This window comes from Pleuronectes platessa, chromosome 10 (genome assembly GCF_947347685.1).
Source record: "Pleuronectes platessa chromosome 10, fPlePla1.1, whole genome shotgun sequence".
In the NCBI taxonomy this organism is placed as follows: domain Eukaryota; kingdom Metazoa; phylum Chordata; class Actinopteri; order Pleuronectiformes; family Pleuronectidae; genus Pleuronectes; species Pleuronectes platessa.
Window position 1 is genome coordinate 10,715,336 of NC_070635.1, and position 16,905 is coordinate 10,732,240.

General features: G+C 45.8%; 1 protein-coding gene across 1 annotated transcript in view; it reads right to left on the bottom strand.

The window, feature by feature from the left end:
* adamtsl4 (ADAMTS-like 4) overlaps nucleotides 1–12,585 on the bottom strand; it is a 35,745-nt gene extending 23,160 nt beyond the window's left edge. The window contains exons 1-4 of the mRNA XM_053432489.1: nucleotides 12,190–12,585; nucleotides 10,529–10,592; nucleotides 6,913–7,520; nucleotides 5,031–5,742 (exon numbers count right to left, since the gene is read on the bottom strand). Of these exons, the coding sequence (XP_053288464.1) occupies nucleotides 5,031–5,742; nucleotides 6,913–7,520; nucleotides 10,529–10,592; nucleotides 12,190–12,212 (1,407 nt within the window). The 5' untranslated portion in view covers nucleotides 12,213–12,585. The remainder of the gene's footprint in view (nucleotides 1–5,030; nucleotides 5,743–6,912; nucleotides 7,521–10,528; nucleotides 10,593–12,189) is intronic.
* Nucleotides 12,586–16,905: the final 4,320 nt, after the last annotated feature.

Genomic DNA, 16,905 nt, shown 5'->3' on the forward strand with positions numbered 1-16,905 from the left:
AGCATGTGTTGGGGTGTTTTTGTGAATGTGTGGAGAGGAAATCCAACACATCTGGGCCTGTTTGTTGCTCCACGACAACAGCAGTGGCAGCGTGTGCACTCGGTCGTTACAGCAGAGGAGTGCAGCTCTGTGCTGGCAGTCCTGATAATTTATTAAACGCTGTGTAATGACGGATCGCATGACTGCTGCAGCCTGAAGCCACGTTAAGTGAGTGAGGTTGGTAAAACATAAACTCCTCAGGTTTCAGCTGCAGCCGTGAGATCAGTGACCTTCCTCAGTGTAAACTCTGACAATAACTTTGTGTTATGAGTCTGCTCAAGGGCAATGTGTTCAGTGTTAGAAGAGGTGGAGTGATAAATCACATGTGAGTGTGAAAGCCTGCGTTTAAATACGTTAAAATCAATCCGAAGAAATAACAAATTACCATTTAACAGATGCAACAACAAACTCTTTGTAAAGCAAACTATATTATATATGATGGGATGATTCATTGATCAACAGAAAAACTGTTTGAATCACTGATGGATTGCTGCACTTGATTTAAAACTAAAACTGTGAAAAGATGCCGACCTTCTCTGGTGGCAGCTTCTGCACCATGAGGATTCAAATTTGGTGCCGATTCTGATCAGGGGGCGGATCCAGTATTTTCTTACCCACTTTCTTTAACTTTATGAGATGGAACTAATATTTTTTTTTTACATTTTCACCAATTTTCCGGGAAACTAGAATGACTCTCTGGAGTGCGTATCTCTGCCAAGGCCCAACACGCCCCTTAAATTCAATCAAGCTGCACTCAATTTCACACACTCATGGATAATTTATTGGCACCTTCCCTGACGCATACTGCACGCTTCCTGGAAGTTTGGAAGTAATCTGTTGAGTTTAAATTTTTTGTGAAATCTTGCTTGCAAACAAACCAACAAACATCTGAGAGGGGTGAAGACATGACATCCTTAGTGGAGGTAATAAGGGAACTAATATCCATGAGTGTGTACATTCGGTGCGGCTTGATTGAATTTGAGGAGACTCTAGGGCCCTGGTGGAGGTATGTGCTCTACTGTCTATTTTTAATTGCTAGCAAAAATATTATTAGTGGCAGCCTGGAACCATATGTCGCCTGTGAGGTGAGATCCAGGGTCAAATGGCACTCTGCTGTGAGTCAATATTAACAACTCCGAGCTTCTCTCATCTGGATTTCAGCAGATGAACAGTAAGAGGACACTGATCAGAGCGATGTTTCCTCTCCCCTGTCCCCAGTGGGAATTAGGCCATGCTGTCCGTTGGTATCGATCTCATTGGGCCGCGTGTTGACGTGCTACTACACTAACGTCTAAAATCCACATGCTTCTCATCTCCCCTCACTTCGTGTTGCAGGGCCACGCACTGTCTGTGACCCTCCGTAAATATTTACTCCAAAGAAGTGGACAGAAAAAGAAGTGAGAGGAGATTCATCGGAATCTGTGGATGAAACACTTAGACAGAGTGCAAAGGACGAGAAGAGCAGAGACGTCCACTTCAAGCTGCAGTGTCTTCTTCTTGTTTTCCTTTCAGACAGCTTCTTCTCAAATTCCACCTTTTCCTCCCCTCTCGCTCTGACAGAATAACTTCTTCTTTGGTTACACTTTCTCACACACACACACACACGCTCGTACTGTACACACAAACTCTCACACACTTCACATTTCCATGAATCCCTCTCTTCCTCTGGCACAAACTTCCTCTTGTTTTTCCTGAAGGATTTGAGTTTTCTCCCTGTTGCCACTTCTGACCATCCCTCCTGCTACTCCTCGTTTACCTCCTGCACAATACAACTCTCTCTCTCTCCCTCTCTCTGTCTCACACAGATACACACACACACATAAACACACACACACGCAGCACTTATATATTAGTGAGGACATTCATTTGGCATTATGCATTCCCTAGCCCCTTACTCTGATATCAACCCAAAGCCTAACCTTAGCCTAACCTAAACTTTACCTAAACCTAAATTTAACATTTAACTTAGCAAAAACCTAACCTTAACCTAAGCCTGACCTTAAAACACCTCTCCAACTTCAAATTTCATGTTTTATGTTAAGGGGACTTGCTTTTTGGCCCCTTTATTTTACCCTTACTAGCCTCCAACTCCCTCCCCCTCTCCACCTTCTCTGTCCCTTTGCCCTTTAGCTCACTCTCCTACTACTGTGTGCAGATTTCTAAAAACAGTACTCTCTTTCACTACTACTTATACTTACCCAGCCCACACTCGCGCACACAGGGACACACGCACGCACACACACACACACTGACACACGCACGCACACACGCACACACACTCTTTCCCCTTTTGCCCTTCTCATTTCCTCTGTCCCTCTCCTGGTTCCCCATTTGCTTCTACGCAACAGTAAAAACACATGTACACACAGCCAATCACACTTGTGATGGGCCTCAGGCGCGCAGTGTTATGACAAACACACCTAATAGATAATAGCATGTGTCACACTCAGTCTGGCTCACTCCCTACCAGCGCAAAAACACGCCTGCACACACACACACACAAACACGCACTGACAAACACACACATGTATGTACAAGCCTGGGCAAAGTCCTGCATTCATCAGAGCTTTGAACCGCTCTTCAAGCAATGATCGGACGTATAAAAATGCGAACCAACAATCCACTGCAGGAACAAACAAGGCTGGAGAGCACGAGCTAATGTTGAGTAAATATGTAACTCAATGAGTCAGGCTCAGTCCTCACAGGACTGCTATTAGCACTGCTGGCACACAGGCGGCCTGCCCGCTGCCAGCTGCTAAATCGGTTTTAACAAGAGGGACTATCGCCCAAAGTCAGATAGCGACAGAGAGAGAGGAGGATGAAAGACGTCGAGAGGCTGCCAACTTATCTGGAGAGAAAAAGTCAAGGGCTCATGAGTGCCAACCTGTCTCCAGACTCAAGTGTCTACTTCCACTCAGTGACAGCCACATGTAGAGTGAGTGTGAAAGGGAAAATGATTCTGTAGTTGTGTGTGTGTTTGCGTGTGGGTGTGTGTGCGGTATTACTTCACGTCTATCTTTTCACCTCCCTCTACAGTCTCACACAAATCGGACCTGCCGCCAGTGGCCTGCAGGCGTAAATAACCTGATCACATGTCCTTCATGAAGTATTTTTGTCCCCATGATCAAATCTTAAAAGGGGACTATAGATCTGTTGCTTTCAGTTTATCTCATCTCTCTGTTCCTCCATCCATCATGTGCAATATCTCGCTCGCGGTTGTTATATTTTCCGTGAAAGCAGAGACGGAATCAAAGTTTTCATGATTGCATTTTGTTGTTTTTAAAAAGAAAAACCACTCTGATAAGCCCAAGAGAGATACCTGCTGTTAGTTTGCCCTAGTGATGGTCCACAGAGAATCCAATTATATGTTATCAATGTACAATTCCTGATTTAGTAATGTCCATATTCAAGTCATTCCTTCCTTGTTTTCTGCAGAAATGATTGGAAAACAAAAATTCTTAACAGATGTCTTAATTTTGCTAGTATTGTTGGTAAGTAAGTTTTTTTTCAGGGGCTAATCCGATTTCAGGCGTGGCCAGTGGTACCCTTGGCTCCACCCCTGAATCCCCCCCCCCCCCCCCCCCCGTCCTGAACTGTAGATCTAAACATCATCTAAACTTTTGCGACTTGATGGACAACAACTTAATCAAATCTCAATCCTTCAATACCTGACGTTTAACAATCGTAACTTTTTCTTTTTACATAGAAAACTAGCTTCTTAATGTTGTTTTAAAATCAGTCGTTTTCTGATGAATAAAACATTGACGTCCATCCATGATACATGACCCTACATGTGTCACGCATAACTCCATTGATAGTAAAGATCTGTTTTTGGCTTACGAGTTAACTACTTAACTCGTAACAAGAATACCTGGTACCTGGTAGAGCATGGAGTGAGTCCTCCACGCTTAAACTGTTTCTTTAAATAAAGACGAAATGCCTCCAAAAAAGTTACTCTCAATATCTGTAACTTTCCATGTGTTGTGGCTCCTCTTTTATTTCCTGACACAAGAATTGATTGATGGTATTTAAAACAAAAAAAAAAGGCAAATACGGTGGAAAATCCAACTGTTTAATATAAAGCAGCCACTGTAAAAGGTGGAGAATGCGTGAGCTTGTCAGATGTGGTATGCTAGGATGGTGCATCTGATTAACATATGTGGAATCTTCTGTATTCGGTGCTCTTTCAAAAATGTTTTTTATGCCTAAAATATTCCAGCGTACCAACAGAGACATTTTAAACAAGATATTAGATCGCTGTTAGGACCTCTGAGAAAAACACCTGGTCAGTAAAAACTCCCAGTGTGGTTGAAAGGCTCTATTCACTCTCAGTCGCACACTTAATTGAGTGAAATCGAGTGTGGCATTCCTGTGTCAGTGAGAGCTGAGTTACGGCGAGGTCGCCCTCACTTTCTCACCTGTGTGTTGAGAGTGAGTCTGGCCCGACCGACACCCCCTCCGCGTCTGTGTCTGGCTGCTCTTCTTGGCAACATCGACACACACTTTGATACTGATACTGTTTTCACTGTGCAGCTCTGAGAGGTAGGGCTCCTCACTGCAGGCCGGGAGCCAGGCCGGGAGCCACTACACGCTGCTCAACACACACTGTTCACACGCAATAACCCCGCAGACATAGGCAGACACACACATGTGCAGTCACAACAATAACGGTAGCTTCGCACTACAGAGGTGTGTGTGCACTGGTTGTGACCCAGTATGGCCTGCGGAGGCACCAGCAGGTCGTTTCCATCCGAGTGCTCAGAGACAACCAGCCAGTGTCGGAGCCGGGGAATGATCTGCCTATCGAATCCTCTCTGTTGACCTTCAGCTCCTCGTTTTACAGCCGTCTAACTGTTCCCTTCGACACATGGCGTGCATATAAATCAAGAACAACTGCAGGCTACACACAGATGAGGCAGAACACAGCAGAGGTGAACATTTGGCCACCTGCAGCCAATAAATTAAGGGGAGAATCAGAGAACAGGTTTTACCTGTGAGAAGCACCTGCGGTACTCCTTCTCCGGCCCAGAGCATCTGATGACCGGAGGAGCTCCTCTTCCACCGTCCCGGTCTGATTCCCCCCCCAGGTGAGGGACGTGGGGGTGCTGCAGAGGGTAGATGCTCCCCTCGGGTTGGGCCTGCGGGCTGAAGCCTGGATGGAGCTCCCTGTCTCTGTGCACGGGGCTGGGGCGGTGGAGGGAAGTGGAGAAGGGCGAGGCGATGGCGTGGGAGTTGGGGCGTGAGAGAGGAGCGTTGGGAGGGGGTGGAGCGGTGACCGAGTGCCAGTCAAAGCGGTGGCGGCTGGATCCGGACGGCGGTGAGGAGCGGGAGAAGGAGCGTGAGGACGGGTGCTGCTCCCTCCCCCTCACGTGCTCTGTATGGGGGTGTGAGGGTCTGTCAACATGGCGGTGAGGTTTGCCAGGCGTTGCGGTCGTGGTGGGCACCTCCTCGGCAGCAGGGGGCTCCTCGCTCTCCTGCTCTACGTTCCTCCTCTCCTCCTCTCTCCTCACCACATGCCTCTCTTCTCCATCACTCCCCCTCTCCTCCTCTCCCCTGTTGTTCTCTGCCTCATCTTCAGCCACTCCAGATGTTGGTGATGCTGTGCCGTTGACGGTGTGGCGGGCCTGTCGGTTCGGGCGGTGCAGAGGTAAAGAGAAGGGGACCCTGCCGTACCCAAACTGACCTGGACGGATGCTGGAGGACCTGTGAGCCAAAAAGAAGGAGAAGAAGAACCAGGAGATAATACATTTAGAGAGAGAGATTAACAGAAGAGCAGAAGCAGAGCATTAAATGTCCGGTATAATTACAACCGACATGAGCGGGCAGAAATAACCCAGCAGATACCAGAGGCAGAGACGGGCACAACTCCAACACTCAGAATAATACATTTTCTCTGATGCACAAACAATGCAAACACTTAAACTAGCAGGACGTGGTTATGAAACAGTGATCCGAGGAATCAGCGGTTCTTTTATTTTGGTGACGTCCTGGCTGTTTCTGGGTTAGTTAAGTATAAAGTAGTTATCCACGTATTTTGTGATTGGATGCAAATCTGTTCTGATTCTACTCCAATGTGGTTGCTCTTGCTGCTCATCCTAGAAACCAAGTTATTTTTATTTATCCCAAACAAACAAACAAACAAATAAACACCGTTGCTAGTGGCAGCGATGCAGAACTCAGGGGGCCCAGCAAGCAATCGTAAAAAGCTTCCATTACCAAATCAGTTAAATCACTGTTTATAGCTTTTGGGTTAAATAAAACGATTTCACTACTAAGAAAACAATAACATTTCTGAGGCTGATACAAATAATGTGTCAATATTAAGTTAAAAACAGCTGGTAACAACGGTTATATTTGTGTTTAAGAAAACTAACGTACACTTACAGACATAAAGACAACAATTCAGACAATATATGCAAAAGAAAAGTCCAAGTTGAGATATCTTATCTAAAAATTAATATTTTAGTGATTTCTGTGAAATGTGACTGAACTCTCAGTAGCTGCTCTGGAGCTTTTGATCAAATCACGCCGCATTTTTCTGTGGCTGCACATGTGGCAGATGCTGCAGATGTGGCCCATTTATCATTGAAATGCAGATTTTCTCAGTTCTACTCATCCATGCTTAGTTTTAAAAGTGCTCAAAAGAAATGGAAAAACTCAACATCTGCACCCATCACCACTGGGCACCTCCATCTGCTGAGGAGGATTGTGTTGAGTGATATGACTGAAAGCTCTGGAACAGCTGCTCAATGGACCTCGTAGAGCACATATTTGGTCTGGCATGACTTTGGTGGGTCAGTGTTATTTCTTGTTACTTATCAACCTTTAAACACGAGGATATTAATTTATGTAGCAAGCTTAATTCTGTCTCACCTTCTCGCTGGCAAACCCTCCCGACTCGGGGAGACCGACCTCCTGCTTCCGCCTCCTCCACCCCTCACTGCTCCTGGATTGGTCGGTCTCCTGATGACCCGTGCCAGCTGGGTGTAGCCATGCGAAGGAGCGTGATAGGGAGATCGGTAAACGGACACATGGTCCTGATTTGTTGGGGGGAATTCTTGTTGGTAAAAAGGGAGCGATGGATTAGCCTGTCCGGGAACAGGAGCTCCTCCTTCTCCTCCTCCTCCTCCCCCTCCTCCTCCTACTCCTGTGGGGGCATTCCGATACAGAGACAATCCTGGGTTGTGATTAGAGGAGATTGGCGGGGAGTGATAAGGTGGGTGTGGCCCAGGGAAACGAGGGGGGTAGTAGGGGAACCCAGGTGAGATAACAGGACCTCCTATACCCCCGGGCAGATACCCCGCCCAGTTAGGTGGGGAGTGGGAGAGGGGAGGGGACTGTGGAGGAGGTAAACACGTCCTGCTCCTCTGGGAGACGCCAACACCGCAGGTCTGAGAGCATTCTGACCACTCCCCCCAAGCAGACCACACCCCATCCACAGGCTCCGCCTCAAACACCTGTCTGGACCGTCGGCCTGTCACCTGACACACGGATTAAAAGAACAAAACATTATTTTAGCAAATTTTCCATTTCAATCTGTAAACTGATTATTTTCTTGATGAATTGATTGATCATTAGCCACTAAAATGCTAACATCTAACAGATCACAAGCTCCCAGAAATCATCTAAAGATTAATTTTCCATCCAAAGAGCAAATACAAGTTTTCACTTTACTATCGTATCAGTAAACCAAAAAATATTCACATTTAAGAATTTTTAAACAGAGAATTGTTTTGCTTGATCAATTATTCAAAATATCATAAAAGGAAGGGGTTTAGTTTTATGCAGCATAAAAAATATAATATATATAATAATAATTTTAGAGATAAATAAAGTAATAAGGAATATGACTAACTTCAGAAAAGCACTACAACTAACTGCGACCTTAACTCGGCTGTCAAAACTGCAAACCTTGGCAATATTTTGAAGAAGTACTTAACTTAGCAAAGCTGTTGCCACTGCAAAATTTTAAATCTCTGGAAAGACTTATTTCTTCACAGTAACTGAGTCGCCTGATGAGCTGCAGTCTCGTGAGTTTCCTTCCTCAGAGGCCAAAATATATAAGAGCTGAACCCTTCACAGTTCCATCAGGATTAGGAGAGACTCAGTAACCTGCCAGCAGCTTGTGAGCAAATGAATAAATCCACAGGAGCTGGTGTCATACAGTATGTAGGTGCTGCAGAGACGACATAATCAGAGCTAATCTGGCTGTGAATTTGTGTTTGTATATGTATATATGTGCAAGTGTGTGTGTGTGTGTGTATGTGCCAAGTCAGTCCTTGATCCCTTCCTCGGTGGCTGTAGATAAATGTTTCTCCTCTCATTTAATAACTGAAGCTTTGGCCAGCTTGGCAGATCTGCAAACATGAGAGCTGAACAAAAGTTTCCATTCAGAAAGAACCAGTTCATGAATCAGGGCTCCACTTCTCTCCTCTCCATGGGTTTGAGTATGTGTGTGTACACGGGCAGAAATGTGCTGGTAAACATTCAGTTCAAAGTGTCTGTGGATGGAGGAGAGACGACAGGTGTAAGTTGTGTGTTTGTCTCTGTTCAGTCCAGCTCACCACCTGATTAAGGGTTCCTGCCGATGTACGAGGTAAAGTGGCGGGGCGGGCAAGGAAAGAGAAAGAGAAAGAGAAAGAGAAAGTGTGTGTGTGTGTGGAGGAGAGGTGTGGTGGGTCATAATGACTGACATCAAACACACAGCTGCCACATAACTGGGACCTTAATGAGCTGCGGTGCGGTGACCCTGCAGCAGCTGCCGTCGACCTCTGCAGCTACTGGTTAAACTCCTGCGGCGCGGTACCACCAGCAAAGAACCAGTCAGGGCTGTGAGTGTAAACTCCGGGTCTCATGTCATTTTATTACCATTAGGTTATGTTTTCATTGCTGTGTTATTTAGCAGTTACTCAAAAACTACTGAACCAATTCTGGAGGGGCAGGACATGACCCAAGGACGGACCTATTCAATTTGGAGTGGATCGTGAATATAGGAACTCATCCAGGATTTTTATTCCAACTTCCAACAAGGCGAGATAGGGCGTTAGCCTTGGCAGAGATAGGCGCTTTCTAAACACCCTTCTAGTTTGTTAAATTAAATGGTCAAACTGCAGTTACTGTAGCCTCTTTCCAGCTCTTTGACAGACAGCTTCACATTTTTTCGAGTCTGTCGTAAAACAAGACCCAAATATATACAATGATATGGAAATCCGTCACTGTGAATACTAGGCTGCAGAATCAACTTGACATATCATCTCCTGTGAAGTTTGCACATTTGTTAGCAAACAGTTGTTTATTTAAACATCCAGCAGAATGTGGCAATGTCTTTTTTGCTCTGATTTTGGTCTCCACCAACTCCTATGGGAAATATCTGTCCTTTTTAACCACTGAATTCTCCCCAGCGTTCGCCAGCCCTTCACTTACTGTGTTTGTCTTCTAATTGGTGCTAAAAAACTGCTTAGACGACCGTATGAGAGCGGTGGGAGTGAACCAAACCAGTAAAGTTGCGAGTTGGACGGTTGAACAATGAGCTGGAAGTCCACAAAGCTCTGTTAAGTGACTCCTCTCACATTGTGTGATATTATCATCTGCATTTGTTTTGCTTGTTTTTCTGTTAGTTAGCAGGATTTGGCAAAAACTAATGGACCAATAAGGTTGTGGGTTATGAGAGAACTAAATAATTTTTATTTCTTTAACATTGCAAGAGAGGGCAGTTTTTTATAATTTTTGTTGATTTTTCATTTAGCTATTATAATAACTCATGGATCTTGGGGGGGGGAATATGGCATGTTTAGGGGACTGATATTGTTTTTGCCATTTGGTGCAGATCAAAATACAAATCCAGACCTACTCTAATTAAATGTGGGGAGGTATGTGCTCTTGAGTGCCTGTCTAGTTTGAACTTTGTCATTTAGTATATAAAAACAACACACAGCTGCTTTAAGATGATTAGACAATTAAAAAAAACTAAGATTATCTCCGAAATGAATTGTCAAAGAGCTAAAAATAACAGGCCTGTTTAATTAAGCTTGTAAAAAGATGAGGTTGTCGATTACAAAAATGGAGAATCAGCTGTCGGAGTGAATCAAATCAAGTCGGGATTTGGCAAAAACTCTTAATCTTTTTAGTATCAAAATTCTCTCTTTGTGTTGTACAGTAAACTCATTGCTCGGCTGCTGTGGAGGGAACTCAAAGCGGGAATTTCACACCAGAAGAAGAACGCTTTGTAGTTTGGCTCCATTTCAGATCAGAACAAGGGCTGCGGATCCATTTGAATCATGTTAACAGGCGAAACAATAACAGTGAGCAAAGACTCTTTTAATGTCGGGTGCAGAACTCTTTCAAGTGTACATAATTATGTCCATGGGCATGGGAGCATTAGACAGACGTGAACAAATGTGAATCTATCCTTTAATTGCCATCACCTTTCACCCCCTCCACAGGGGTGCCATTGTCTGCGGTTGGGACTTATGATGAGTTAATGACTCACCTTCCGTTTGGCGGCCTTGGTCACAGAGGTCGTGACCACCACAAAGCCCCACAGCACATAGAGCCTGCAGGGATAAAGGCGACAGAGTGAAAAAAGTTGCAGATAAACAGCATTTTGAAAATCAGCAGGTTGAATAAGCTCTTTCATAAAAGGGACACAACTGTTCCATGATCTAAACGCGAAGCGGCGACATGCTGGGTGAACTCACACAGACTTCCATTCTCCTCCGCTCAGTGATGGCCAACTTTCTTCTCCCTCAATGTACATTTATTTAAGGACAGAATCAAACGTGTGGAGCGAACCCCCTAGCGAATGTTCCAGTGACCTAGCTGTACTTTAGCAGCCAATTATACCACTTTCCCCCCTGCCACAGGTGGTGTGTGGGCTCAACGGGGTCGAACAAAGGTTTCTTTTTCCCTTCAGGGTTCACGGGCAAATATCTCAATTAATCTGGGGATGCCTGAGAGGTGCTAACAAACTAATGGGTTTAAACAGCAAGCATGTTTTCCCCCTGCATGCCTCTCTCTGTGGCTGTACACACCCTGAGGATGTGGTCATACACACACACAAACACACACACACACACACACACAGCACCCTCTCAGGCTCAATCACTCACAGCATCCAAAATCATCTTGTACCAAGGGGAACTTTTTATTTGAGGTCTGATCTTCAAGGGAGGTGGTTTATGGTTTCCGATGGTGTTGAGAGTCTCCTTTAATTTTGGGATAAGTCCTTAAATTTAACGTGGAAGTGCTTCAGGGAGTGTGTTGACCCACAGCAGGGTGTGCACCGAACAGCCTGCCAGTTCGAAAAAGTAATTTATCATCGTAGGTCTCGTTTTGTTGCAGGAAAATGTGACAGCAAAGTTAAGTGAATGCACTTGTTCCAACTCAAAATGAACTTGTTGCAAGAAATTCCTTAAATCTGCTGTTGTTGCGTAATTGTCCCAAATCCAACCACACAACAGAGTGGAGACAAGTGCACTGGAAACAAGTGGAACACCATCTCTGCATCTGCCAGGGACCAACAGCCTGAGCATGATACTTAACGACTTATAAAGATGGACATTTGAGCGCTCACCACCAGAACCAAACCATCACCACAATCACAAGTCCGCAAGCCACATGCAGCCGGGGTAATTGGTCCCTTCTTCCCAGTGTGGTGCACCGCCGTGGTCTCTGGAAGCTTCCCCAACACCGGACTACACAATTATCCCCGAAAAACTCAGACAAAGGTTCCGCAGAGCCCGACACAACAGAGCCGCTCAGGCCGAAGTAACGACCCCCTACCCGCGTCCACGTTTCCCTGGCCGCTACAGTGGCACATTGTAGAATAAACTCTCGGAGCCGCGGGGACGAGGAAAGGGGAAGGGAAGGGAGAGGGAGACATTGCAGCGGGAGAAGCCTCACGAAAACCCACCCGGAGGAGAAAGGGAAAGAGGCTAAACCTCAACCCAGATGCCTTCGGGTACATTCCTATCCTGTAACCTGCCCGGCGCCTGGTGCGCAACGAGAGCGGCGTCGTGCGTAAAAGCCAAATAGCTTCATCGCAAAACAAACTTTCAGGAATCACAGCCACAGTCAAGTTAAACTCTGTGTGGGCTCCAGGGAGGATGCAGAGCTCAGTGTGGTGTGATGCAGCAGATGTGTGAGTGTTACCTGAACAGTGAATCCAGCCGCATGCTCCTCCAGAACGCAAAACACTCCGCTGCTGATCAGAGGTATTGATTATGAGTCCAGGTTAAAGCTCCAGTCTGGTCCGGGCAAAGAAATGTAGTGAAGTCCTGACAAGTTCCTCTGCTCCTTCTTCTGCTCTCTCTCTCTCTCCCTCTCTCTCTCTCTCTGTCGCCTTCCTCCTGTCACAGTCACTCCCCGTGATTTTTTGGAGAGTGGGAAGGGTTCCGTTTTTTCTCTCACTCTCTCTCTCCCTCTCTCTCCCTCTCTCTCTCTCCCTCTCACTCTTTTTCTTTTTCAGCCTCGTTCACTCCACAAACTTTTTTTTCCTTCTCTTTCCTGGGTCCTTATTATAAACTGGTGTGACGCCTGGCAGCCAGGGGGCCAGAGGGGGAGTGGGGTGAGAGGGGTGAGGGGATGGGGGATGTGTGGGGGGGAGACAGGAGACACAAAATGGACAGATTACACAACTATTTCCCTCTCTCTCTCTCTCTCTCTCTCTCTCTCTCTCACTCTCTATCTCTCTATCTCTCTCTCTATCTCTCTGAAGCCATGCACTCCCACTACTGCCTCTTTCGCTCTGTCATTCAGACACACACACACACACAAACACACACACGCACACCAATATGGGCCCTGACTAAGCTATAATAACTCAGAGAGCCGCTTTTTTAGTTGCACAATCCAACATAAGAATGCTCCATTGTACAGGGGCACACTGATCAGTAGTAATGATCTAGCCATTGTCGGAACCGGCCCTGAGCTGGCAGCATCTGCAGCAGGGACACTGCTGGGAGAGTCCAGCGGCAATATGGACAGACTATTATTGTGCCAACACATGTTCAAAGTAGAAAGAATGATTCTTTTCTTGTTGTGTGCATGGATGAAATATGGCTGCTGACTTACTGTAAGTGTGTAGATGCACAAGCAAACCTTCTTCTGAACAACACAATCACGGCTGTGTTTTCTCGAAGCTGTTTAATCACAGTTGAACTCTTGAAACCAGACATGCGTCACCAATTTGGAGCATAGATAAGTGCACCATAGAGACATGCGTCTTCTGAGCAGGATTGATTTCCCTGTGTATATTTGTGTGTGTGTGTGTGTGTGTGTGTCTGTGTGTGTATGTACTTGTACTTATATATTTGTGACCACATTTTTGGAAAGTGAGGATATTTTGACCTGTCCTCACTTTTTCACAGGGTTGTTTGAGGGTTGAGACTTGGTTTCAGAGCTAGGGTTAGGGTGATAGTTAGGCCTAGAAAAGTGTGTGAGCGTGTGTGTGTGTCTGTGCGTTTTTGTGGGAGAACGGACTCATTTTTGTTTCCCTTTTGGACCTTTTCCAGCATAAACACTGACCTGGTCTGGACCAGTTGTCCTTAAAGGGAAAACGTCTCGGTCCTAGTGAGGCAAAAATCTTCATTCTGAGGTTCTGATAAAGTCTCCATGAAATCATTATAATGGCCTCTGAAGTCATGGATGCACAACTGTTTTTATGTGTGAACTTGTATATTTGTGAGGACCATTTTGAGCATAAACCTTATGGAGAGAGGACATTTTTGGAAAGTGAAAACATTTTTGCTATGTGTGTGTGTGTGTGTGTTTGTGTGTGTGTGTGTGTGTGTGTGTGTGTTTTTGTGTGTGTGTGTGTGTGTGTGTGTGTGTGTGTGTGTGTGTGCGTGTGTGTGTGTGTGTGTGTGTGTGTCTGTGTGTGTGTGTGGTCTAAATCTGAACTGAAACCTGCTTGATGCCAACTTACATAATAATAAAAAGATTTTTAATCCACCGACATTCCATGTCAGTTTTTCTAATGCCATCCGAACAGCCCAGTGGAAGCAGTGGGGGGTACAGAGTGACACAGAGGGTAAAATGAAAAGGTCCCTCTGGAAGAAAGTGCGTTGCTCTCTCTCTCTAAGAAGGCTGGAACCCGGCCAGGATTTCTGCTGTTAACGCTTGAAACCGTTAACTGTGACTTTTCATTTGAGAGCGAAGAAAGAAAATTGGTCATAGCCAAATTGAAGGTCATGTAGAGGATGCGAGGTTTCCTAGTAGTGCTTATCGCAAAGATCCTTAGCTGCACGGACAGAACTGGTATTCATCCTCTATCTATTGAGGTTGACGGAATCCATAACATCACTGAGGCAGAGACTATGCGAGAGAAAGAGTCACATGATCGAAGGGGGGTGTCGAGTTATGTCGACAAGAAGGAGATGATTTATATTTCTTTTGATTTGAAGACACTGAATGTCAGTCATGAGAATTATGTGATTTTTTTTCCTCTTCAATTTTTTTTGGACTCTTATTAAAGTTGTTTACGAATGTATGTACTGTAGTGTTGATCTGGTTCTTAGTCATTTGTGGTGTCTTTTCACGCCTCAAGAGACTTGAGGCGTAGTCACATGCACGACACAGTAATAAATAACATCATCTTCATCGCGAAAGAGAGTCAGCCCAGGGCCGACACGCAGGAGAATAAAGGTGAAAATTAGCTATAATGGGCGGAACAGAAACACTAATGATACTAAACACATTCACTACTGATCCTCTGGGAGATAAAAGACGCTACAGCATTTCCAGAGCTGTGTCATCCTGTCCTCAAACATTCCCCACCCTGCCGCCACTGAGAGGCCAGACAGTGGAAATGTGAGTTATGGTCTAACTAACACATCCAGTGATAAACACACCCAGGGCCCGAGATGTCCCGGGGCCAGACTGCCGCTGCTTTTCTTGGACAGGCATCCTACAACATGGGCGCAGCGATGGTGACGGAGATTAGAGACTTCAAAGTCCACTGCCAGCCAACAAGTGAAGCCTGAGCCACATTACAGAGTGGGCTTAAGATTCGATCTGTCAAAATACAAAAAGTAAACGTCGGAGTTCGTGAATGAAGAGGGTGGATTCCAGCGGGTGATGCATGTGCACACACACACATGCAGAAGCTTAGGGTGTGTTTCATGTGTGATTAGTGAAATGGATATCTCTGTGAGCAGCGTGTCTATCAGCGACTACAATTAGCCAGAGGTCATTGCCATGGCCACCAGTGGTTCGTGACCACTTATAGCCCTCCGCTCCCCCCCCCCCCCCCGCCCTCATTCTCTCTATCTGCCTCTTTCTTCTCCTGCTTTCCCTATCTCCCTCTCCCACTGGATCCTTGAGAGGCAATAACTTACATGCCGGCCCGTGGACATGCGCCACCGACCGCAGAACACTGATTAGCGAGATGTCTGTATCAACTAGTGACAACAGCGCACAGATGGGGTGTGTGTGTGTGTGTGTGTGTGTGTGTGTGTGCTAGGAGGTCTGTATGTAAGCACCAGATCTGCTATTTGTCTTGGATGGCTGATCTGAGTAACAGCACTGCAGATCAGAGTGTTGGGGCCCTGTGGGGGCGATAAATCACTTGAAAAACTTCTTGCATGCACACATACCCTGCCTCCAGAAAACACACACTCACCCCAGCTCCAGGCCCAGGCACAGTAGGCCCACGACCCTTTTGACTGTGAAAGTTAACGAGGCCTCAGGCTTCTTCAGACCGTTCGAGGGTTCAGGGGCTTCCTCCTGTGAAGGCGGCAGCGAGACAGGGTGGCTTAAATGGGTCAAAGTGGGGAGACGAGAGGAAAGACCTGTCCGATTTTTATCGTGAACCAGTTTCAGACCACAGAGCATCTCTGTTCTCGTGGCTCGGCTCCAGGAATGACGACACAGCACCTCGCACACTGACAAATATGGCTGAAGGAGTGTGTGATCGTTTCTGTAGGTGGAAAGAGACGGTGTTTTTAAACCATGCTAGGGGCTTGTATCTAGGGATGGCAATGGGAAGTCCTTAAAGAAATTCCTGGAGCCCAGAGGATGAATCTTAATGACTCTGTCGATCACCTGATTTTTCATCTTGCCATTATGTTCAAATTTGTCCAAAACTGTCATCATAGTTTGGAGATATCTGATTGGCTGTTTATCTTACTTCGATACTCTGTTTTTGTCTTTGTGTTTTGAACCCACCTCCAGAAAAGGAGATGCATTAGCCTATTTACATTCTTGATGTGCAGGTCCATGTGATTCTGACATCACTGAGATTTGGAACGGCTTCTCTGCGACTCACTGTTTTCCAAAACAACAAAGCTTCCGATGTTTAAAAGAATCTTCTCAGAAGTTTAATGCCAGATTTAGTTCTGTGGAGAAACTCTGGCTCACATCATAGTTAGATGTAAAACGAAAATAAAAAAAAGAACTTCAAATAATCTGTACCTGTAATCCAGTGCATTAGAATCAAACAAACCAAAGTCTTCACACTCACAGCTGCACAAGTATGTTCCAGGCTCAAGGCAGCAGCATGAAGTCCGACAACCAGGTGGGACATCCAGGCCACAGCTTGACACTGAGATTCCAAACGGACTGAATTGATTGATCTCCAATTCAGCCGAGAGGAGGAGGAGAGGCCTGACCGAACCGCAGTGACAGCCTGAGAAGCCTGGAGGAGAGTGAGAGGGAGAGAGGGAGAGAGGGAGACTGACGGACCGGGACACAATGGCAGTGAAAAGAGAGGCAGTGGCAGAAAGGGGATGAAAGGGAATGTGAGAGAAAGAGGTAATGGCAGATTAGACTGGGAACTGAGCAAGTGTAAAAGAGAGGGAAAGAGAAAGAGCTCGGGAAGGGGGAGTGATTTGTCTGGCTCAGATGGAGTCAATATTTGCTCCATTCCAC